This window comes from Augochlora pura, chromosome 3, assembly GCF_028453695.1.
Source record: "Augochlora pura isolate Apur16 chromosome 3, APUR_v2.2.1, whole genome shotgun sequence".
Taxonomy (NCBI): Eukaryota; Metazoa; Arthropoda; class Insecta; order Hymenoptera; family Halictidae; genus Augochlora; species Augochlora pura.
Window position 1 is genome coordinate 26,381,425 of NC_135774.1, and position 25,585 is coordinate 26,407,009.

Consider the following 25,585-nt stretch of genomic DNA (forward strand, 5'->3'; position numbering starts at 1 on the left):
AGTGCTTCAAGCTTGTAATTGTCTGCAAAAAATTTCTAGCAATTTTAGTCTTAAGGAAAACATAGCTATAAACTAATTTAAAAAGAACAATTTCTAGTGTCTTAATATTATGCTTAATATTTCCACAAAATTTTTAAAATCTTTTGTACTAAATTCTTCATACACGACAATTTTAATTCTCAATTTTAATTCACAATTTAATTCTCCTTTTCCTTTTTATTTCTCGCGGTTACATTCCTTTGCATCGGACAAAGTTGTCCGAATGAATGTTTAAGAACAGTGGATTAAGTAAGCGGATGTCGGCCGCGGTACACACGCATTTGATTACCGACAGTTGTCCTGATTCTGGAGAGGTGTGCACCAAGGAAGATCGTCGACATCCTGGCGTGACACTGGTGAAGGACAGTGTCGGATGCGACTGGAGGATGCTGCTGTTGTTCCTGCTGCTCTTCTTGCCTCTGCTGATTGCCACGCAGATCACGCAGCCTACTGTGATGCACGAAGATGCGTCGAAACTGGAGCTAGGGGCGCCAAAGGGTCCCGTGGATTTGATCAGTGATGGGATTGTGGACGCTGTTGACACTGTACTACCTGTTTCGAGGTTTTCCGTCGAAGGTAAATCAATTACACGCGAATTAAGTCGGCTGTCATATTTTACAATCTTTATCTTCAATATTTAAAAAAAGGGTTGACTATTTAGAAATCGTAGAATTGCAACAAAAGTCGTAGTTAAAATATCTGCTTTCTTTTAATTATTATTTTATACAATTTGACTTACGAAATTTATACGAAATAATATTTATATTTTTTTATATACGAAACAAAATTTATATTCTTTTTTATTACGAAATTTATATCTATTTATTACAAAACAATATTTAAAAGATATGTATGTGCTATAACAGCGCATCTGCAAAATCTATGAATAATTACCATTCGAAGCGAAGTTACTATGGCGAAAATTATGATTTAATTTCCAGTATTAATTACAGCACTAGACAGTTTAACCCTTTGCACTCGAGTAATGACTCTGAAGCATTGCTAAAATTGTTACACCACGTTCTTAAATAATTCTAAAATTTAAATTTAAAAGAATATTAAAAGTGTAATTATTGCTGCATGAGTTACAAGATTTAATTTCCTATGCATACAATACACTTTGTCATCTAAAATAGAAATGCTATAGTTAGCAAAGTTATTTCAGAATTACAATTAAAATGGTATTCAAAGAGTTAAAATATAACACTATCTATATTTTTCCCGGAAAAATAAAATGGGTAAATATTGTACCCTGTGAAAAGTATAACAAAGATAGTCACGATTGTTATCTAAATTATTTCCCCCACCTCACACAAAATTCGGCCATAGCTTTAGCTACTACTCCCCCCAGATCATTCAGATCGTTTAGATCATCGGATGTTAATGGGCACCTTTAAAGGACCAGGTAATTAGGCATTCCTGTTACCGGTACCTCTAATACCGATCATAATACGATCCTTGATCGTTCATGGTGCGTGGCTGTTCGACACAAAAACCCTAAGTGCTTTCCACTCCAGTTAACCCTATTACCATGTCCATTTCGAGAGCTGACTAACAAGGAGCGCTACCTTTGTGTTTCCGATGTCCCGCATTACACGGCGCATCGCAAATTTATCGGGCTGCACGCAATTAACGCGACAAGCCACGCTCCAGAAACGTATCGCATCTCGTTCCGTGACTCGTTTCTACCGAAACGCCACCGTATGCAAAATATTCCCCGTGTCTAATGCGCGGCGACCCACCGGAGCGACGCTGCTACCGAATTCAACCGAGCTTTATATCTTAATGTACTCCGCAGTCTACTTATTCTAAGCTCTATGTTAACATCCTTTGTCTCGTGATTCGATGGAATTTATTTAACTTCCTAGGAGTACATTAACCAGTTAACTGTGGCGATCTCTTTGCTAAGCGCCCACCAGTGTGTGTCGCGATAATTAACCCCTTGCAGGCTCGTGATAGAAATTTCATGCGGGATTAAATATTAATATTATTAATTTCTCTTAAATCGAAATCAAATTTAATTCTTCTGTTCTCAAAGTTTTGAAATGAAAATTAATTAAAATAACAGAAGAAACAAAAATTGTTTGGTCCTATTATGACACAAAATTCTGACGCATTTCCATGACGGATATAGTCGTCAAACACACTTAACTGGTTATTTAGAATAGATCAAATCTCTGTTAAGTGGAAACGAGATCCGAAGGATTCGAAAGCACATTAATATTTAGGATCGTATAAATTACCATGGATAAAAATGCACTTAGACTCGACTGCATATGATATAAAATAAGTAATTTGTTCACATTAATTTGCATTGTTACAGCACGCGGGCACAAGAGGAAAAAACTGAAGCTGAACAGATACCTCATCCCTCTGCTGGTCGGATTCATGCTGATCAAATCTATACTACTACCGATAACCTTGAAGACGTTAGCTATTTTGAGCGGAAAAGCAGTGGTCCTTAGTTTAATGAGCCTGATCCTGGCAGCCATTGTTGGCCTGAAGAAAGTCGCGCAGAGTCATTCAGGTGGCGGCTACGAGGCGGGCGCTTATGGCAAATACAGGAGGCAGGATATGCTCGGCATGGCGGACACCGCGTCTATGGAAACGGAACCTTACAAATTTTATAGCGAGAGACGCAAAAGGAAGTGAATAAGAAACGTAGTTATTTTTACACTGTCTCTTGTTTTTATTACCCGTTCTCCAATATTAATAATTGATAATGAATTTTTACTAGTTTGTAGAAATAATTATTTAAATCACGAACGAGTAAGAATTTTAAGTTGCGATAGATTTTTGAAAGATATTTAAATTTGAATACATATCTATTGTCGAAATTTAATTGGAAAGTTTAAACTTTAATAAATTCTTAGTTTCATAAAACATAATTAATATAAAATAGATTTCATAAAATTTAATTGATATAAAATAAATTTCATAAAATTTAATTCATATAAAATAGATTTTATAAAATTTAAGTAATATAATTTAGATTTTATAAAATTTAATCAATATAAATTAATTGATAAAATTTATAGAGTAATTTATAAATTCAGTGAACAATTGGGAAAGAAAAGTCTCCGGTAAATTTATTTAAACGACTCTGTGGCCGTAGTTGATTGCTGGATGCAAACAAACGATCGCTAAAGGTATAATCGTCCGAAATTACAATATTGTGCGAAGAACTCAGAGCGCTCACGCTAACAGAAACGTCAATCGGATCGACACGTGGAAAGAAAAAAACTTTCACCGGCGGTTCTTTGTTTTCACCACGAAATAACACGTCGCTATTTCGGGGATCGGGTTCGCGTCCTGTTGCAAAATTCGCCGGCCAGTAGTTCGAGCGGGGATCAGCCGCTAACAGGCTCGGCAAACACTCGCGCGCCTGTAGGTATCAAGGTTCCACTAGTTAAATATCGCACGGCCGACCGTAGAAAGTATTTTCCCGGTCGATCGTATCCCGGCCCCGAAGTCATTCAATCCCAATGGATGGGACCGCGGAACAATGCTGTGTAATTAATTGTCTTGCGACCGTGGTTCGAGACTTCGGCGTTACGTAATCGAGCCCCGGCTCCTCATCGCTGAGAGAAAGTTCATTTCGAATTCCGAGAATTATGAACCACGTCGGGAACTCGCGTGGCGTGCCTCGGCTTCCCGTTAAAATACACGGAACCAGTTTACAATTGTAATCGACCTTTCTTTTATTCCTTTGTGGCCGGATCCGCGCATCGTTCGACGGAAACTGAAACCGGCCGAGATGAGAGATTAGATTGATCCCAGGAGTAAAAGTTTCGTTCACTCGTTTCGCATTCGAACGATATGCGCGTGATGGAAGAGTTTCAAGAAAGTAAATATGAGATCGTTCTCACGGGAGAATTTTCAGAAGAATCTTATTCGATTTTTATTATTTTTCGAAGATCTTTTTATAAGGGTGAAAACAGATTTTAAATACATGAAGATTTTTAGAAGCAACAGCGTGAGATTTCCATACTGATAAATATTATTCAAAGCATAAATGTCAAATACAATAAATATTAAATACGATATAAATATGCTAAAAATATAGAATAATTTTAGAAAATATAATATCTATTTATTGAGAAAAATTATTGGAAGCATAATTATCTCTTCCTCTTCAGAATGAAAATGATTGGAAGCTTTAATACAAGATTTATTCCTAGAAAAATATTTTCAAAGCAAAAATATGAGATCGTTTTATTAAAAATTATTACTGGAAGATTAAATATCTGTTCCTGTTGCCAAGAAAAACTTTAGAACGAATAATATAAAATCCATTTACTGAGGAAAATTATTAGAAATATAAGTAACCACTTCTCTTAAGAAATAAATATTTTGGAAGCCCCATTAAAAAATGTATGTTTAAAGAACTATTTTTAAAGCAGAACCGTCATGTCATTTAGCTAAAAAATATTACTGCAAGATTATTGTCAAAAGAACAGTGTCCTCCAAATCCGTACAAAGATCCAAAAGAGGTCACACTTATCGGGTCACCGGTGTCCCAGAACACCTCCGAATTCTTCGAAAAATCGAACGGACTGTGGACCGCATTCCCGATAATCACCCACGGAAAAACACGCCGTAGCAGTTCGCGTATGCGTCATCGGGGGCACTGTCTAATCAAAACAAGGTTACGAATTACGCGGGAGGAAGGATCGATCCAAAGGAAAGTAATCGCGAGACGCAACACGGGCACCGGTCCGAATTGAATCATCGTCGAAAGCGGATTGAGCAGACACACGAGGACAAAAGCAAAAAAAAAAAAAGAAGAAGAAGAAGTTTCACCGTTTAACGCGGCGATGTTAGCATTCTGTACGGCCGTTTCTCTTTCGTCGTCGCGACGGATCCGCTGTCGCGTTGTGGTCGTTCGGCAAACGGCCGTACCTCTTCTGTTTCCTGGACGGAATCGGCGCAGCGACGGTAATCGGAAGTAACCGAGTTCGGGGAGGGCCGTAACCTAGATAATTAATCGCGAAAATCTGCCGCCTCGGTGCCGCGTGTATATACCGTTAACGGAGAGAAAAGAGATGACGAGTTTCGCGCGCGGCTGTTAAATATTTAAAGAGACCCGCGACAGACAATGGAGCGACGAATAAGGCAGTTGCCATTCCGAGCTGGTTGCCGATGCGGACAAACGTCCCCGATGCTGTATTGTTCAACATTTGTTCGACGAAGAATGACACGCGGTGGGCTACTTCGCGGTTCTTGTTGTTTTTCAATCGGCAATGTCCGTCCGAAGATCGATTAGCGAATTGACCTCTGCGATTTCTATCTGCTGCACTCGCTGCAAATCAACGCGCACGAAACACAAATGAATCGATAAGACACTAAAAATTAATTGATTAAAACTCTCAAAAGAAAGAGCAACTTTCCTTAATTATCTATTCGCGTGCGATTTATTTGAAGCATTTTTCAACTTGCATAAAAATCAGTATTGCGTTAACCCCTTACCGTACTGTGACGAGTCCGACTCGCAATAGAAATTCAAATTGGAATAAAATTCTAATCTCTTGCTATTGATATTTAAGTATTCGTGTGAATTCAGACAAGCAATTTAAGTATTCGAAAAATTCCTAATCCCAATAATTAGTGAAGAAAATGGCACGGCAAGTGGTTAATATACGCTGCGAATTTTCTTTCCGTAATTATAAAGAATCGCTAACTGAATATAAAATACTGCAAATGAATAATTAATTCTCTGTATTAAAAGCTACCAGGAAGCCAAAGATGTTAATTATTTTTCCTCGAGATTGATTCGAGTGCCACGTTTCGGACCGGAAGATTAATATCGTTGATCGAGAGGACTCGTGTTTGGCGAAGCTCCAACTTAGAGTGACTAGCTGTAGACTGAACAGGAATGCCACGGTGACCAAGAGTCTGAGACCGTTTGATCATAATTTGACTTTCTAATCGCGACATTATTAACAGGTGTTCGGGTCTTCGCCGCGTCCGATCTATTTGACGAATATTTGAATTCCGATTTCGCGGTATACGGGTATGAAATGCTTAGGCGATTAAGATTCATAGGATGTGCTATTTTATGGAACGGCCGGAGGAAGCTTGAATACAAAGGAGTACTCGGATGGAACCAGTCGTGGCTATACGAAATGTTTCGTCATAGAAGAAAGTGGAAAAACTGCTTTTTTCGGGAAACGGGTTCAGAAAATTTCTGCCGCCTTCCTCGACTGGCATATGACTTTAGTAAAAAATTTTGTAAAATTATTTTTCTACTAGAAAAAGAATTATAAATATGGTTGTATATATTAGGTCTACTGTATAGTTATATTCGATGACGTTAATTGAAATTCACAATCTCGATACATTCTTCAGAAATTATATTTATAATTTATAATCACGCTGACAAAGAACATAATTAAAGACGAAAACTATACAGTACAATAAACATTATTAAATGAATATAAAATTTATTATCTTCTTTCATAACTCTCCGGTAGACCTAATAGATTCTAAAGATTAATAATTACGTACGGTGAGCAATTTAAGAAAAAAGGATCGCAAGTATAGGGTTTAGAATAATTTCAATCAAAAATAGCTAGTCTTTCACTAGCCTCGGGACATCGCGCGAGGCGAATACTAATGAGCCCGGGCCTTTCATTCTCGGAAAAAATACTAGATTACTCACTTGGTCCACCTACTATCCCATCAGCATACAATCTACGCTTCTTTTTCCGTTAACCACGTCCTACAGGTGGGAACATTATATTTTCACGAGAAGAAAATTGTTCGAATAGGTGTTATATCAGACGATGCCGATGTAATCCGTGGTTTGTAGCGCCCGGTGGCCGCGTCTGTGGGTCAAGGTGAGCAGCTCGCTGCACGTGGACGCATCCGAATGCAGCCGCCGTTTGGATCTTATAGGAAAATCGATATCTCTATCATCGAAATCCAAAAATTCTAAATTAAAAGAAAACTTCAAATTAAAAGACTACTTCAAATTAAAAGAAAACTTCAAATTAAAAGAAAACTTCAAATTAAGAGAAACATTCGAATTAAAAGGCAGATATTCGCGAGATATTTCAATCTGCCAACCAGAATGAAACGAATTATCACGAACATCTGTTAATAGCGGAGTCAGCAAATAGCCATCGGGCTGTCGTGCGTCGTACATTTATCTGTCAGGCCCGTGGGCCCGATTCCGTCGAATTCTTCTATCGGGTCGCGTGGAATGCGAGCTACGAATCGTCGTGGAATAAAGATGATGGCTTTTAATGCCTACCGGGTGACTGGGCCGGCTACCACGTGGTTACGACTTTGAAATCGGGGGGCGGGGGGCAACGGAGCCCGATGACTTAGTAAAACCTCGCCGGCATGAATATGGAAACTCTTAAAAATAGTGTCCGCGCGTATTCCAAGCATTCGATCGATTATCAGGGACACCGTTAATTCACCAATTGACGAATTTAGTACGGAAGAAGCCCGATTCTCACTTTCAGGGATTCCAACGCCTCGGACATTCCTCGACGTTTCCCGAAGTGCCGATTTGAAATTCCATTGTTTTGATTTGCATAGAGCGTTTCACTCCTTCATCGATGAGCAATCGATTCTTCTTCTGTTGCACGATGTGTCAGCCATGGAACTGAAATATCGTATGCACTTTTACAGCTAAAGAGACATCGGATGTATTGCTGTAAACTTTAGCCTGAAACAATCGACATCCAAGTTAGTAACGAGTTATTACAAAGGTACCACAATTCGATGATTTTAAGAGTAACGCAAACCTGGTTGAACCATCGCGCAGGATTCCATGATCGAGTACTTCTAATGACCATACCCGAGGACTAAGCTCGTTTCAGACAAAGCTGAGCCTCGCTCCGGCTAATTGGTTCTGGTGCAGCGTCCGGGAGATGCATCTTCGAAGACCGGCGTCTAAAACGTCGCCTCCCTACTGACCCAAATCCGCGGACCCACGCGGCCCACCAATATCAGGGATCGCTTAGACTAAGGTCCGCCCAGCCGGGCCGAGGCTCTACGGCGGAGAGGCGGTTTGTTTAAAAAATTATCGAAGAAAGTTGTCGCGTCCGCGGGGAGGTGGTCAGGGAACCACCGATGACGGTTCACGCGTGCCTTGGTCTCGTCATACGCGTCATCGCGAGACGGAGTGGGGATATTGGGGAGGGTCCCTGCCGGTGCACACCTATAAAGATAGACGGTACCGAGGGTCAGATCACACTTTGTCCCGAAAATTTTCCGAGATACGTGCTCCGGACCGTCTCTGAACCGTGTCTAATCGCCGAGAGAGAGAAAGAGGATCTACCGATCGAGAAACAATCAGAATGATCAAGACAGTGATACTGAGTCTTCTCGCTGCGTCCGTGATGGCAGTGCCCATGCCGGACGGCAACAACGTGCAGGCGAACATGGACCTCGATTGCCTGGCGCAAGAGGACGCGTTGTTCAGCTGCATGTTCGTCAAGGCGGCCAGCACCTTGAACAGGGCCGCCAGGTCCAGCGACATCGAGATCTTCGACGGCGTCAAGTTCGTCCGGGAAACGCCAAGTGAGTTTGGATACTTTGGATTACTTACTTCCGGTGGACATCGTGGAGTTCTATTGTTGGTTAGCCGTCGGCTCGTTGATAGTTAGAGAAGTGTTAACGATACATATAGCTTAGAGAAGTTAGAGAAGTGTTAACATATAAGGACATAACCTTAACGATCAAGGTTTAGCCACAGATTTAGGTAGCCTCTGATACGTTTGGAGGCAGCGTCGGCCAATTTTTTGGACCATCGTCGCTCGAACAGAGTGAACGAGTCTCTACACGATTCATTGCTTGTTCCAGTGGAACGTAACGGCAAGGACCTGAAGACGGAAATGGACGTCATGAACGAGCTGCCGAGGGACGTGTCCGACCGCGCCGTCAAGCTGGTGAACATGCTCTACGAGTCCGCGATGTCCTTCGTGAAGAGCCACAGCCTGAAGCTGAGCATACCCGAGGACGCCTCTATTTCCCGCACTTTCGACGAAGGTAACTTTCCAACTATCGCCTATGATAGCGGCGTGCCCATTACGTAATCCGTCCCTCCCATTCCCAACGACGACGACGACGACGACGCTGCCGGTGTCTCGACACTGTCACGAGCGAACAAACTGTTCGCCGAGAGAAAGAGAGAGAGAGAGCCTTTCACCTTCGCGACATCCACGCGCGCCGCGGCAACCTGTTAACCGGACAAACTTGTTCCTCGGATTCCCTTTCCTCGTTGGAACCTTGGCCCCCAACCCCGCCTCGAAGAAAGGACACTCGTCCTGTCGCCGGTTCATTCATGGATCCGTAAGGTTGACCGCGTGCCGGAGATCCACGGTGAAATATTTGACGCGGAACGTTCGTCGAGAGCTCTTATCACAGCGCCGGGTTTCTATAGAGTTGGCCACCAAGTTCTTGGTACCCGGTTTCTAGGAAAGAAGGCCCACTCGAGCATCCTTTCCAGTTTGTACAGCTTGTTAAGCTATTTATAATCGTTCCGTTTGCCCGTGCCATGTTCTCTTCGCACTCTGTCCTGTTCGCATCGCGCGTTATTTATACCGTGTTACGCGCTTTCCAGGTCGCGGCAAGATGAAGAAGCTCATCCTGCCGGTGGTAGCCGCAGTCGCAGTGAAGCTGTTCGCTCTGGTGCCGATCCTGCTCGGAGGTCTTGGATTGTTGGTGGCAAAGGCCCTGATCGTCGGCAAGGTCGCTCTGCTCGTCGCCGGTGTTTTGGCCTTCCAGAAGCTGTTCAACGGCGGCGGCAGTGGTCCAGCTGGTTTCTTCAGCAAGAACTCTCAGCCCGCTTGGGTCGACAGCGGCAACCAGGGCTGGTCATCCGGCGGCTTGGGCCAACAGCAGGGCTATTACAAGAGAAGCTTCGAGGCTGAGAAAGACGCCCATGACATGGCGTACGCGGCTCAAGCGCCCGCCACGAACGAAGCTCATTAAATGAGGCGATCTTGACGACTCCGTCGACGATGGGAAACCATTGGCCATAGAGCCTGGTGGGCGCGGACCCTTCGGCTCACGACTGCTAGACTAGTATTTATGTATAACTGTATCCTAACTTATGGACCACTTAAATTATTCGACGACCAACTGTACTGATAATAAATTATTTCTACGAAAATCCTCTGCCCGCCGCTTCACACGACTATTTTTACCGTAACTCGCGTTCCTTTGGCTTTCGTTTCGAGGTGTCGAGTGTTAAAACATTCCTAGGGGAAAGCGCCGAAAATATAATTTCGAGCAACCTTGTGTATGTTGATTCGTGCTGTTCGAAGCTATCGGCGTGCCTCGATTTTCGACACGATGTCGTAATTTGTACAAATTGCGAATGGGTCTACTATAAAGCACATTCTTCCGGCTTTAATTTGCGTTCTGAAAAGTTACGAAATTCCTACCGGAAAGGATTGACAAATTGATTTGAACAAACCACATGCCATTAAATTTAATTATACCTCTCGACGCTGTTGATGGTTGTTTCCCGATTTTCGACACGGTGTCGTACTTTTTACAAATTGTAAATGATGTAATTTGCATCCTCGGAAGTTGAAGAATACCCGAGCGAAGATATTAAACGTGTGCTAAAGTAGTCGGACTTGTAATAATTTTAAACTTTTCCCAGCGAATTTAGATTGCTTTTGTTTCATTGACAAACTATATTATGCAATTTCAATTATGAATCCATAGTTTAGAATACTATTGAACGCAAATGTAACGGGAAGATCTGAATAACCATTAGCCCCATAGCCATCAGGGTGTCGTAGAATTTCGTCTAGCGCCCGATGGGCGAGGCACCGCGTTCGAAAGCGCGATTTCTAATTTGAAGAAATTATTTATGCTCGAACCCCGGCCCTGTCCGCCAGGTGCATAGAAAACGCTTCGTACGTGATTAGTTTGTGCCCCGCTGGGATATCAGGCATCCACGCCGGCTGGCTCATATGCGATTCCTATCGGATGCGGCCGGTACCCACGTTTCGTTCGCACTCCCACCGCGGCGCGGCTTTCGTCAGTATGTACTCTGTTTTCTCGCGTTCCCCCCCCCCTACATTGCCGGCGCGAGGCTCTCGTTCCATTTCGCTCCTCGACAAAACGGACGACGCCGAAACATTCGGGACACACGCCGCCGCCTTTTGCATGCCATTCCGTGTCACACGAACGGACACGGAAATCTAATTTTCACCAGAAACTTATTACCGTGCCGCTCCTGAATATGACGAGCGACGCGGCACGGTCGCCATTGTGGTAGACCGTCCCGAATATTTCCCGTGGCTCGTTGTTCAAGCTCGGCGCATTGTGTACTACAATGCAGGTGACTTTAAGCTCCACCCTTTGTTCCTTTTTCCTTCAGATATGCAGACCATCGCGACGCTTTGTCGGCTACGTTCGGCGCTTTCTAGCCGGAGCTCTTGTGACCCTGATGATCAGTCTAATGAAGGATTTTTGACACGATATATCGCTATGATATGCAATTTGTTTAGTTAAGGTAGCTGAAGTGGAAGAGAGCCTGGATTTTTAATCAATTTTTTAAGAGTCGAAGATTGAATATACGCAAAAATTGTGCAATTTAAGCAGACGTTCTTTTGAGCTATAATAGGGAGTAGTTTGAATTGTTTTTGAATGTTCTGCGAACTATATGAGGACAGGTTAACCTCTGCGGATTTAAAAGTATTTTTATTGATAAAAAAATTGTTATATATACAAAAATGATAAAATACCTATAAATGGATACTTTCCAGGATACAATTAACTATTTTTATTTAATTTTTCAATAAAGCTTAATCCATTACACTACGTCTCATTTTACGTTACCTTGATTAGTACTAATTTGTTCTTAATGTTTTGCTTAATAGGATCACATAATTATTGTCTTTTCTTAGTTCCGTTCCTATACTTTGATAATAGAAGAATTCAATTTAATTTTGATTTAAATGGAGTTAATAATTTAATGAATCTTACATGGAATCTTTATCACGAGTCTGTCTCATTATTATAGTGCAAGGTTTTATTATAGTGCAATTATAGCTTAATGGTTTAGGATGTCACTCTTTTCACTAAATATCCAACAAAGTACCTCAATAGTTGCAAAAATTGTGAAACAAAGAATCAGAAATCAGTACTACTTCTTGTATCGATGACATGTCGATCCCGTTCGTATTGTCTCGTTTATCGAAACCCGAGCCCGCGTGAAGGGAAATTGGTCGCAGCCGGCTCACGTTGCAGCCATTAGAGACCCAATTAGACGTGGGAGCGGTCTCGCGATCGCTCGAAAGTGATATCCCCGGGTAAAAGGAAAATTAGTTTCTATCGGCAGACGATACGTCACGAGACCGCGACGGCCGTGCATGCGCCCGTCCGAACGCGATCGAATTAATATTCCTGACACCGCGGTCCTTGCACGTCGCTTGCCAAATGGTTCAAACTGGGCCCCACCATCGGCCACGGTCCCAACGTATAAAAGAAAAATTGCCCCTGGGGGCAAACAGTCAAAATCCATTCTTCGGCCTCGCGATACCAAATCACGATGAACGGGAAATTGCTGATCGTATTGTCCTTGACTGCGCTCGCCGCTGCAGACGGCGGTTCGTCGGCGGCGGAGACGGAGACCAAGCTGACCAGGGCGATGGACGATTTGAATCGCATGGATACCATCAAGATATTCGGTGACATGGTCAGCCTCGAGAAAGTGGACATGGACGAGGACCCTGAACTTGCCAGGACCAGCGAGGATCCTTTAGTCGGCAGGATCGAGAAGTTCCTGAGGACACGGAAGATCCAGATCCGATTCCCTAATGATGGATCCTCGGCTGACATGTTTGGCAGAGCGTTGGGACAGAGGGAGGTCGGGATGGAGCTTAAAGGACTCACAACTGGAGCTTCCGAAGGTGAGGTCGACATACCCTACTCACGCATTAAAATTGAATTGAACTTTGGTTGAGCCGAGATTGACGTGTGCATCATAGACGTTGAAGACTTAGATCATTGAAGAGAGAGTTTACATTTCATGTGAAGCGAGTTAGCGGACGTAATAGCTTGATCGTCGTTGCATAAGATGTTCAATCACAGTTGCAAGCATTATCGTTGGATAAGACGTATTATCGGTTTTACTTAATACCGACAATCATATTTTTGTTACGGTGAATCATATCCGCATAATGGTAGGTCAAATCTTCAGGCTAAAGATAATAGCTTATTAATTCATTACTTATGTATGCAGAATTTTATACTGTAAAATGCAGTCGCTTAATAGGTTAGAAATTTAAGAGAAAATTTTAAAAGGGGGTACAATGACCGATATATGTTGTTGTTACACTTGCGAAACTAAACTAGTACCATTAGGCTTCCGGGATGCTCTCTTTCATGCAAAGTACTCGCTTGCTAATTGAGAAGACGTTCGAGCCAGAGGACGCCACTGTATACGGACATATTTCTTCGACAGACAATTTTCAAGAGTGTTTCTCTTTAAAATGTAATTGAAAAATTAGTTTGCACAGTATTTATTGGCAAGTTAATTTTCTACGTGACAGCGTCATAATGGGATTCGAACTTTCAGTGCTATTAACAAGTCTTCTGACGTGTCAAAATAAATTCTGAAGACGGTGAATGAATTTTCTACATTTCTCTGTAGAAATTTCCAAGAACATGTGACGGAATTTACTATGAACTAAAATTAGAAGTCTGCAAGAAAGTAGCAAAGATTCTAAGTAAACAATTGATACTATAATTTTTAATATAATTGATAGTATAATTTCTAATATAATTGATACTATCATTTCTAACTATAATTGATACTATAATTGCTAATATAATTGATACTATAATTTCTAACTATAATTGATACTATAATTTCTAACTATAATTGATACTATAATTTCTAACTATAATTGATACTATAATTACCCTATTCTCTGATCTCTGATTACCAAACTGCGGATTTGACGCGTTTATGACGAAAATGTATAGGTGAATTATGAAGAATTCAATAATATTTATTTCAATAATATTTAAAATTATTAAGAGAAGCATTTCCATTAAATTTCTATCTCACAAGCTCGTTGAAAAATTTTTATTTTGCATAAAGACCCGCAGTCTACTAATTTTCCAACATATTTTCCAACCCCTATACGCATTACCTATACTCTATTCAAATTTCGAAGAAACTAACTTAGATTCGAACTTAGAACTTAGATCAAGAAAAACAAATTCCCTCTCGAAAGAAATAGAACTAAATACACGCTACTCTTCCTTACTCGACGACCACTGGAATCTGAAAATAATGCTCATGAGCCCCGGCATAGTCTCGACCAAAGAATCCTCCAAAATCTTCTTAAGCTCTTCTAACCGGCCTCGCCGCCGTCTGATCTGTCTCTGGATCGCGTCCGGATCACGATCTTATAGTACCTCGCCTTTCTATCGGCCCTCCAATCCGCTGGAAGTAAGCCACGATCCGGTCTCTCGATTGGCCGGAAAGTAGCACTTCCGGTGCTCGGTCTTCCGATTGGCTTCGCCGGCAAACCCGGCATCGTCTCCCGTTCCTCTTTCTCCGGCCTCTTTTCGACCGTCTAGATTACCTCCGGATATTTTTTTTCCCCGCGCCAGCCCCTCCCCGCGCCGCGGATTATCGGCGTCTGTTGCGGGGGAGGTGGTGGAGGACGAGGGGACGGCAGAAGAAAGCCGCGAAGACGCGTCCCACTTCCTCTGCATCCGCGAAAACGCCGCGGCGATCTTCGAAGTAGGGGACGGAGGAAGAGAAAGAGAGAGAGAGAGAGAGAGAGGGATCGGGATAAAGTGGGCCGCCGCCGGGATTCCGGGTTTCTGGGACGATCGACGAGAGAACACGCCGAACAAGGACCTTGAACGAGAGTGCCACATGTCGAAGAAAGTAGACTCGCCGACAAGTGGCCATTAGAGGCTCCTAGAAACTCCTTCCAGCCGCTGAAACCAATCGCCGTGACGAATTTCACTTAATCCATTGAATCCCCCGATCGTCTGTCCCTACAACCCTGGCTCTATGTATACGTGACAAATCGCGCGTATGCCATTGTAATTATTCGTATCCCACAAATAAAATATGCCTTGTAGAATATGATCATATGTCTGTAATTTGTGCAATGGCAGATGGTCTGGGATTTTTTAATCTCTATTAACCCCTTGCTCTACCATTTTCTTTGTAATTACTATGATTAGAATTTTTCCGATCGCACTAATATCTTAGAAGAAAAAGGAATTTTACAATTATTGTGTACTTGCGTCTACTTGAATATTTAAATATTGGTGACGAGAGAATAAAATTTGATTCATACTTAAAGGAACGAATAAACATTTATATCTAACAGCCTAGTACTAAAAATCTCAATCACGAGTTTGACTCGTCAAAGTACGGCAAGGGGTTAACAACGTCTTCGTTCGAAGCGTTGAGGAGTAACCTCAACCCTTTGCAATGCCACTTATTACAATTTTCGCTGACATTTTACATTCAATGACTGAACAGGGACATCATCGTCTCACCAATTCTTCTCCGAAATATCCTGAAAATTCCTGACAAATTATCCTCTCAATTAAAACTCCAAATTTTAAAAATTACAAGTACTAAATATTTCTAGATATTTTATAATCTAACAAGATTCTCTTTCATTCCAGCGCGCACCAAGCTGAAGAGGATCGTCCTGCCGCTGTTGCTGCTCTTGAAACTCAAGGCCATCATCGTCCTGCCCATCGTGATCGCCACTATAGGACTCATCGGTCTCAAAGGACTCGGCGCTGGATTAATGTCCTTGCTCCTGTCCGGCGCCGTGGCCTTGAAGGCCCTGCTCACTCCGCCTCCGTCGTATCCTGCCAGGGTTACTTATGGCATCGTGAAGCCGGAAGTGCACCACGAACACTGGCACAGGTCGCAGGAAGAGGTGAACCAACCCTATAGAGGATGGGCGCCGGAAATCAACCCGGACCAGTATCCTTACCAGGACTTGCCACTGTAGACGCTTCGCCATATTTCATCCCCTCATCCCTTCATTTTAATTTATTGTCTTCCTTGCGGTGAATAAAGACGTCACGCTATTTTTATACACGTCCGTTCACTTTTTTAACGGATCCTTTGAACTGTTATTATTTATTGTATTTGTGAATAAATTTGTGTTTAGTTTATCGTATTGAGAGGCAGTAGGATTGTTCTTGAACCTTTTTGAATTAGGTTTTCGGAAACGTTGTGATTGGATAGAGAATTTTTACATTTATTGCAAAATGTGAATGGTTGTAATATGGAAAAGTGAAGACTAAAGAAAGATTTTTATCTAATTTCCATTTGATAGAAGAGATGATGCAAATTTGTACTTTGCATAATTTTGCATTAATTTTTATAGTTTAAAGTAAGCTTGCAAAGAAAGAATGAATATCCAGTTTCCAAGAAACCCTTAAAAACGAACTAAAAATCCCTTTTTCCTATCAATATTAACGTCTTCTGGCGTAGACTTCTCAGAAAATTTAAGGACATCTATTCGACTCTATCTACTCAAAAATCTCCAAACCACTTCCTGGACCTAACATCGACCTTCTGGACTAAAGTTAACACTGGTTATCGCCCTAAGTCCCTTCGGAACCCTATCGACCGGCGTCGGACGAGCCGCCGGTGGCCAAAAATGATTAAACGAGGAAATTGGAAATCTATAATGACGCGGGTAAGCAGGTTAACCAGGTGTCGGGTAGAGGGAGAAGGCTAACGACCCAAATAGAAGGCGAACGCGGGCGGGAGAGAATGCAGCCGCAGGTGGGGAGAAGTAGCCGTCGGTCTCGGCGAACAGGTGGGAGAGTCGGAAGAGGAAGGAATCGGGGTCACTGTTACGGGAAAGGTGGGAAAGCTGACCGTGACTCCGATTGGCCGGCCCTGTTTCCCCCTCGGTGGATCCTCAGGATCACGGTCAGTGGGTCATTACCTCCACGTGGACTCCCACCACGCCGGACGCCTCTCTCAGCCCGGCGATCACTGACTCGCCGCGGAGCGGGGAGAGCCAGCCTAACGGGATCGGTTGTAGCCATGCCGTGCGGATAGGAGAGGGCATCGGACTCGGGTATATACGAGACGACCGAGAGGACAGCACCGTCAAGAGCCGCCGAGCCGAGCTTCGAGAACGTCGCTAAGCTGATCGATAAAGCCTGATGCATGACGGTCGGTCATCGGGTTTCTTCTACAATCTCGCACACTCTGCTGATACTTAGGGTCTCTAGAACTTTGTAGGATTCCCTCTGACACTTGGACTGGATCCTTGAATTTGTTCTTGATTTTTAAAATATTTAGGTCGATGGGGGTTGAAATTGTAGAACAGAATTTTTCGGACCTTATGCAAATAATTATTAAGCTCATTCAAAATTGAATTATTGAAATAATTTTATCTCCTAGAAATTTTGTATCCTGGAAATTTTAGGGAAGTCATAGTTTCTGTACTAGCTGTTAGCTCTAAGTACCCTAAACGCTTAAGTATCTTACGTTAATTCCAAAATGTGTTAATACAAAATTCATATTAAAGGTCCTCTATATTAAAGATCAGCGTTTTATATCAAACTATAATTTTCCTTCCCTTTCCAAGAATCTTACATTAACTTCATCACAAAATTGATATCAAAGGTCCTCTATATTAAAAATCAGCGTTTTATTTCAAACTAAGAGTTTTTCATCCCTTCTCAAGAATCTTGCGATAACTCTTCTACAAAATTTATATTAAAGGTCTTCTATATCAAAGGTCTTCTATATTAAACATCACCATGTTATTTCAAACTAAAATTTGTCATCCCTTCTCAAGAACAATCATCCTATTCTCAGAACCAAATTAACTTAAATTCCTTGCACTATTCAAGCGCATACACCCTACGACGCACTTCCCACGATCGTTGCACGCTTCTTGGAAGCTTCATCCATTTTCCGCGCCCGTTTTGTGGATCGCTGGATCGCTAAAGATGGCGCGTCGTTCGCGGAACAGCATCGGGATGCACTCGTGGGGGCCGACGAAGGCTGCAACGAGGATACGCGTGGTACGGTGTCCGAGCGCGTAACGGATGCTCGTTGTGTTGAATGAACGAGGTCTGGGCGGCACGGCCCCAGTCGCCACCCTGGATTTTTCGCGTTTCACCGGACCCACGGCTCGATGAAACGCGGATGCATGGAACGGATGCATGCACACAGAACGATGCGTCGCGGAAATATTAGACGCGTGAACCGTCGACGGGCGCACGGGACCATGAACGGCCGGGGAATTGGTGCGGATGCACATTTCTTCTCAGGCCTGATTTCGGAGACATTAACGATCCACCTCTCGATCATTGATTTCCTAAAGAAATGCAGAGTTGCGTTCTCTTATGAAAATTCACCGCGGTCTTAATGGGATGCTGGGTATTCTAATGATTTCGAGGTCTGATAATTTTCGAATGAGCGATGATACCGATGATGGGAATAGTGACGATGAGGGGATACCGGGAGGAGGTAATCTTTAGAAAACACCACGGTTTCTCGTGGATTGCTATAACATCTGTGGATTTTGAAATGCGAGGTTTTTATACAGTTTTTCTTTTATTAGCGAATTACGTAGAAATTGGAGATTTGATTACTCAGAGTTGTCATTAGAAGACTGAACGAACCTGAAGAGAAATCTTAACGAATAGTCAGCAGATATTTGATCTTAATCAAAGACAAATACTTCATAAAAATTGAAAGAGTTAAAATAAATGAAGCTGTAATTAAAGGGAAAGTAAAAGTAGAATTGTAAATAAAATAAAAAGGCTACACAAATTTTATTTTAAAATCGCAAGAAAAATTTCGTCTTGCAGTCTAACAGACTTTAATTAATATTTAATACAATTTTTATTTTAACGCCTCCGCGAATTAATAAATTTCTTCACTACTATTCAAACGCAATATCTATAATTTCACCCTAAAAATTTGCATATCCTATGCACGCGTAAAGATCCGCGATGTATGGAAAACCATGAATCCATTTATTTCGGTCGCAGTAGATCCAGTGCTCATGGTCAGACACGCAGTCTTATCGTCCGCGGTACGGTTTCGGTGCCGCGATCCATTCACCATCGGAACGATCGATTTCCTCCGTGGATCGCGCGGATCTCTGTTCGGGGAAGCCTCGTAAATCGCCGGGGTGAGCGTTAACTTTCTCGTGGCGGCGTCGATTTTCGTTGCGGGAATGGTGCCGGAGACGGATCCTTCGTTTTTAATGCCGAACCGCGCGGCGCAATTACGTTCACCGTTTCGAATGTGTAATACGCGGGCAGATCGATCGGTTGGATCCGCCAACGATCGGGAGCAAAAATCGACGCAAAAAAAGGGTGGCACGGCTAGGAAAGCGCGGGTTGGCCTGATTGCGGCTTAGACGGAGACGGTCGCGTAAAATCGGAGGTCGCGGCTGAATGGGATCGGATTCGAACGATCCACCTTTTTGTGGGTTTTACATGTCGGTCTCTACGAAGTCGAAAGCACGCTGCTTTCGATCGGCTCGGTAATTAACGTCGTATACATAGGGAATATCGTAAACAGTGGATTTATCCATGCAGACGGAGAGAAAATCGACGCTGTTTTTTAACCCCTTGCACCACGACTCCTTCCATGCTGCGTTGATTAGCGCTTATTTTTCTTGAATGCTGTCCTTAATAGCACCAAACAACTCTCGTCTTTTTACTATGTGTATTTCTAGACTTTGATTACAAACGAAGTCAATTCTATTTCATTTTAGCAGAAATTGATAATATTCGTATTTAGTAGATCTTTCATGGAATTTTTGCCACGAGTCTGACTCGTTATTATAGTGCAAGGGGTTAAACTCCTGAAATATTATCAGTTTTAGATTTTAATACACAGTTACATTTTTGTCTTAACGGTACGTGCTACATGATTTCTCCTAATATTATTCTCAAATTCATTAATTAATTAATATATATAATACAGGAGATAAAGTGATTGTACACGGAATATAAGAGAAAATATGTGTTAAATAGATAAATAGTAATGTGACGAAGATTGCCTGAATTACCAAAGGGTTAATAAACAGAAGTTCATAAAATCTGTATTCTTCAATTTAAATATCCTTCTTTTCATTCTCTTCCCTAGGCGTTGTTCCAAGGATCTTACGAGCAGTAAAAATAAATGGCAACTCCGACGAGCAGCAAACTCGATGAAGTTTTATAGAAACCAACACTTTACCTTATTTTATAATATCATCTCCGCCGATAATCGCCACGTGAAACGTACCGTGGCCGACTTAAGGACCGCTTACGAGCTCGCAAATCGGCCGTGAAGCAGATTGGCTTCGAAACGCTTTAATTTTCGCTTTCGAAGCCTCGGAAAGTGGAATAGCCTGCGGACGCCGCGTGCACCAGTCGTTGACAGTTTTTTCTCGGCCCGGCGTCGATCGATCCGCGCGGCGCCGATAGAATTTTTATCTCGTTCGGTGTACTCGATCGCGCACGGTATAGAACATCGGCGACGGTAACAGTATGCGAGGAACAGTTATGACGACGGATACCACCTATTCACGTTTCACTCGCGGCACGATTCGAGATCGATCGCGTCGAGGCGGATTGGAAAGGCTCCACGGATCGCCGGAAATCCAATCAAACCGAATTCCTAGCCGCGACCAATTACTCTTAATAGATCCTCCTCATTCAAGTGGTGCGGATCTTCTGTTAGGCTGGTGCATATGAAATGTCAAATGTTTCAGTAATTATATAAAATTGTATATCTTTTTTCGAAAGCTGTTGATTTAATAAAAGTATGCTCCCCTTGCTTTACTACACCTTTTTTCAACGAGATTTCAATACAGAAATGCCTGTATTAAACAAATTCTGATCTTTAGAATTAATAAACTCTGACTGTCTTCATTTATATACTATTTAGTCCGTAAAAACTCGGCCAGATTTTGAGCAGTTTTAGGACAGTGTTGCCAATTTCTTTCGCGAGCAACGTCCCTCAAGTATTCGCGGAACTCTTCGCTAGCAACTACACGTTGTTCGGCTGAAGAAAGTGACAGCGACCTGTCACAGATAATGTCGGGATTAAGAGAAATAGAATGAACACCAGCATGAGAAACGTAAACACCTGAGTTTTACTTCTCTAGCGTCAGCTCCAGTTCTTTGATTCCAAATTCAAACTAGTTACAACCATAATCACGCGCTTGTATTTTACCGCATTTTAGAGATACAAGTTTATTATTCATGTATTTTGGGCTAAGTATAGTTTATGAAAAATGGGTACTTGAAATGTACGAAATGCAAAGAAAGGAACAATTATTTCTTCCTGCCATATACAGTATTTTCATAATAATAATTTATATTCTTTTACTTTTATATATTTTACTTTTTATTAAAATTGCAATTGAAACTGTATATTATAACGACTGACTGGTATTATAACTAAACAGTAGTTTAGGTATGACGAATATACTCGTCAAAAGCACCTAAACTGTTAAAGAAGATATATTGCCTTTATGGAAGAGGATTTGAATATAAAATATCTTCGAACTCGATCCAACCTCCCACTTGATTATCTCAGAAAATTGCCCGACGATGGAAAACGAGATCATGAAGAACCGATCATGAATGAAGCGCATCATTCATGGCGGTGCAATTAAAAAGGGAAAACCTTTCAAACAAAGATGGAATTCGCGCCGGGTGTAAGAATGCGGTTTATTTTCTCGCGAGAGTCGCCGAGGTTCAAAAAATCGCGTGGACAGGAATTCGACGAGGAAGAGAATCACGCGCTTGGATTTGGGAGGGGAAGGGATAGTCATCGCGCGCACGCCATAGTGTCTGCACCGGCCGTGATTCTATGGTTTCGAGCGACTGGCCGACTCTTGGGCCGGATCGTTTCGAAACAGGAGCAGAGGAGATCGTACGATTATTAACGAAAGGAAGGCGTTGCGGTAAAAGGAAGTAACAAGTCGCGAAATAGCCGGCTCGAGAAGAAGGCTAATCCGCTCCTTTCCGACACACCTGCTGGCCGAGCATGCGAGCGCATCGTCTTCTGCCCGCGTGCCTCGCCGCGCGGCGGAATACCGTCGCTCCGCGGCGTTAAGCGCCGCCGTTCACGGACCCCCGACCGTTTACTCCGATACGCGAGCATTTCACCGGCATCCCGCGCTTCGCCGAATTAAATGCAATTTGAACGGAATGCGTAGCCTGGAATTCCCTCTGTGGAACATGTCAGCGCGAACCGCGCCACTGAAAAAAAAAGGAGGAACGAGCGGGTGTCTTTGTTTGGTGGATGCGTTTACTGTGTTCGCGCAATGAGACCGATCGTTATTGGACTGAGACTGCATATTTAATCAGACACGTGAACCATGTAGCACACGTGTATTACATTCGCCTCTTCTGCCTCGTAATTAAATTCATTTCGAACGAGTCCTCTGCTTTTCTTTCCTTTTTTTGTTTACTAAACATGTGTTCCTAGATATCGAAATTGTTCTAAAGGCTGCACGATTGGCATAATTGAGGCGAAGCGCTGTGGAACGTACCGTGGAAAGAGGAGTCCATGGGGTACCGTTTTACTTATTTTATTAAAAATTTTCTAGACGAGGATCGATTTTCTATCATTTATATCCTGATTTTAGTAAAATAATTAATAAGAATATTGGTGCTAAAGTTCTACAATTTAAAGATGATAGAAAATTGTCTACTCTGTTTATTTATATCCTGTTTACTACGTAAATCAAGACAAAATTTATCGAAAAGGATGTTGCTACAATTTGTATAACACTTTCCAGAAAAAAAATTAATCAAGCTAATTAAAATTCATGGTTCCGTCTGAAAAATTATGTACAGCAAAATATTCATAGAAAGAGCATCTGTCTAGGGTAACAGTACTAGAATGGAAAATTAGGATTCGATAATCGTGTTCACTTCCTTCCTGAATTCCAACACGCTCTTAATTGTCTAAATCGCTTAATTACAAACTGTAACCCTTTTTTGCGAGACGGTAGATTTCTAGAATAGTTCATTCACCTCATTTAGAACCTCCAGACTATTCACGATTTATCTTAACATTTGAATACCTTAAATTCTTTTAAAATTCTAATTTCTTTCTCTTACGAAACAATAGTTTTTCCTAATGAAACCGCTGAATAAATTAAATAAAAATAAATAGGTAGAAAATTAATTTAATAATTTAGGAAAATTGGGAGAAAGTCCTTTAAATTTTTCGAAGGATTTTACGAATGTTTTAAGGGATGGTCGTAGGTTTATTATTATTCGGGGATGGTCGCGGGAAAAGAAAGGTGCGAGCTAGCGGAAACAAACGCAAGGAGAGGATGGGCGACTTCTCCAAGGCGTGATCAGGACGTTAGGCTCGCGTTAGTACAGCGGCGAAGGCGTCCATGAAAATTGGACGAGCGCGCACTTTCTCGCCGTCAGATCCGTCTGAAGCGCCGTCGTTCGAGCGTGGCGCGCGAAAATCCGATCTCCCGCGTGCTAACTGGGCTAATTTAAAGTAGGCCTCCGTCTCGTTTCGCTCAGCCGAGGGAAATAATGCGACCTCCCATTCGCCGCGCGATACCTTCGCGGATTTTCCGCGGCCCCGGGCCGAATCCGGGCCCGATAAGGTGGCCGGATTTCGTCGCGCGGCGTCTTTGTTCGCCCCGAGGCCGTTTCGGTTTCGTCGCCGAGATCGAAAGTGGTTCCCGCTGGGTTCACGACGTCCTCCATCACGGTCGATCCGCCATTTATCAGTATTTTGTCGTGACATCCCATAATTGCAACGCAGTTGTCATAATTTTTGAAAAATCGCTTTTAGGATGCTTGACGTATTCAGCGAGCATTTATCGCGAGCACTCTTTCTGTAAAACAATTATATTAAATTTAAACAAAATTTATTCTAGTTTATTAGATTAGCGGTAACAAATCTATTCTGTTAATAATAATTCAGTGATAGCGATGCATTCAAATCTTTTCAGCGTTATTTACACAAAGTCGTACTACCAAATATAATTCTATGCTTCGATAAATTCATTATATAAATTATTAAATCATTACCTGCGATAAAATCTCACGATCTCGTAATAATAAACTGTATGGTTGATTAGTAAGATTGACAAGGAGTCCAAAACACTGTTGCATTAAATATACCTTCTTGAAGGTGGATATAGGAAGTAGACATTTTCATTTACTTTCCGCACCTGAATTGAAGACGACCGTGAATCTCTAGTCGTGAGTAGCGGGTAATGAGTCGTCTTGTAAGACATGCTAAGGTTAATTGCAGTGCGTACTCGACACGCGATCTGTCCTATCCGTGGATCACTAGAATTTTAATCTCGAACTCCTATGTTTATAACGTAATTACATATTCTGAGCGCAGAATCACATTTTCAAGTAGTAATTGATTTAATGCATTTAGTAACCTGGAATGAGAAAAAGAGAGAGACGATAAAAATGGTGACATATTAGTGAAGCAAGAGATAATTAATGACGATTTACCACATGGATGTATAAATTAATTTATCCACAGAAGGAATTTTGCAATCTCAATAAAAAATATCGCAGTCGAGATAATATCGTCACCGATAGACGACAGACAGTTAGTAATTCTGTATATTGAATTTATTATGATTAAACTGCGGATTTTATACTTTTATGACAAAATTGATACACAAAGTAGGAAATAGTAGAAATATTAGAAGAATCATTAGAACAAGAAATACATTTTTCTCGAACCTCAGTTTCTTTCGTTCGATAGAATCAATATTTATTTCGCATAGAGATCTAGAATCTAGTATTGATAAATTTCGAGTAAAACGAGCACGGAGATTCCAAGTGCATTTACTAATAATTTATCGACATACATTTTAACATAGAATTTCATTAATTTGATTGAACATTCTAAGAGATAAGTTCCCCAATTTCATCGTGGATTACAACAATCTGGCTACGAGTTCGAACAAAGGATTCCATCGATCCGATCAAGCATTACAGCAGAGGCTTTTGTCCGAGGATTTCCCCAATTTGGCCGAGGAATTCAGGGATCTGTGGCGGAGAAGATTAGAGGTGTTTTCGGACCCGGGGAGATTCGCCGGCACGGCGTGCCGTATCGATAGGTTTCTAGAGCAGACGGACTCGCGAAGGAAAGTTATGTCCGGCGTGGTCGGGCGGCGAATTCGCTGGGACCGATCATTCCGAATGGGTCCGAAGGCTTCGCTCTCATTAGAGCCGTCCCCCCGGCGCCCTTTTTTTCCCGTCCGCGGAGGCGTGCAAATTCGACAGGGATTCGAGTTCTCCGCTCTATTTGACGCTTCCCTCTCGCCTCGTGCTCGCCTTGGTGCCCGGCGTCGGCCGCGAGCGAGAGGGCCCCTCTTCCGACGTCCGCAAAGAGGAGAGCACGTTCGCGGCGGTGCTCTCGTCTACGGAGAATGTATGGAACGGGCCGAAAGGCAAAAAGGAAAAAGGACTACCCGGTGGCTCGCTCTATATATACTGCAACTATCCGAGGGTATGTCCAGTGCACGGTACGCGCCTCGTCGGTCAGCTTCGAGCGAGGAGAAGAGTCCTACGGCTTCTATCACGT

General features: G+C 42.3%; 3 protein-coding genes across 3 annotated transcripts; all 3 read left to right on the top strand.

Annotated features, from left to right (window-relative positions):
* Positions 1-425: 425 nt before the first annotated feature.
* Positions 426-2,691, top strand: Osi13 (Protein). Its single transcript, XM_078177100.1, has 2 exons — positions 426-615; positions 2,363-2,691. The coding sequence occupies exons 1-2, from the start codon at positions 426-428 to the stop codon at positions 2,689-2,691; spliced, it is 519 nt and encodes a 172-aa protein (XP_078033226.1).
* A 5,660-nt stretch (positions 2,692-8,351) lies between these two features.
* Positions 8,352-9,987, top strand: Osi14 (DUF1676 domain-containing protein Osi14). Its single transcript, XM_078176681.1, has 3 exons — positions 8,352-8,574; positions 8,857-9,042; positions 9,617-9,987. Exons 1-3 carry the CDS (start codon positions 8,352-8,354, stop codon positions 9,985-9,987), a joined length of 780 nt encoding a protein of 259 aa, XP_078032807.1.
* A 2,578-nt stretch (positions 9,988-12,565) lies between these two features.
* Osi15 (DUF1676 domain-containing protein Osi15) lies at positions 12,566-16,019 on the top strand. Its single transcript, XM_078176928.1, has 2 exons — positions 12,566-12,926; positions 15,682-16,019. The coding sequence occupies exons 1-2, from the start codon at positions 12,566-12,568 to the stop codon at positions 16,017-16,019; spliced, it is 699 nt and encodes a 232-aa protein (XP_078033054.1).
* Positions 16,020-25,585: the final 9,566 nt, after the last annotated feature.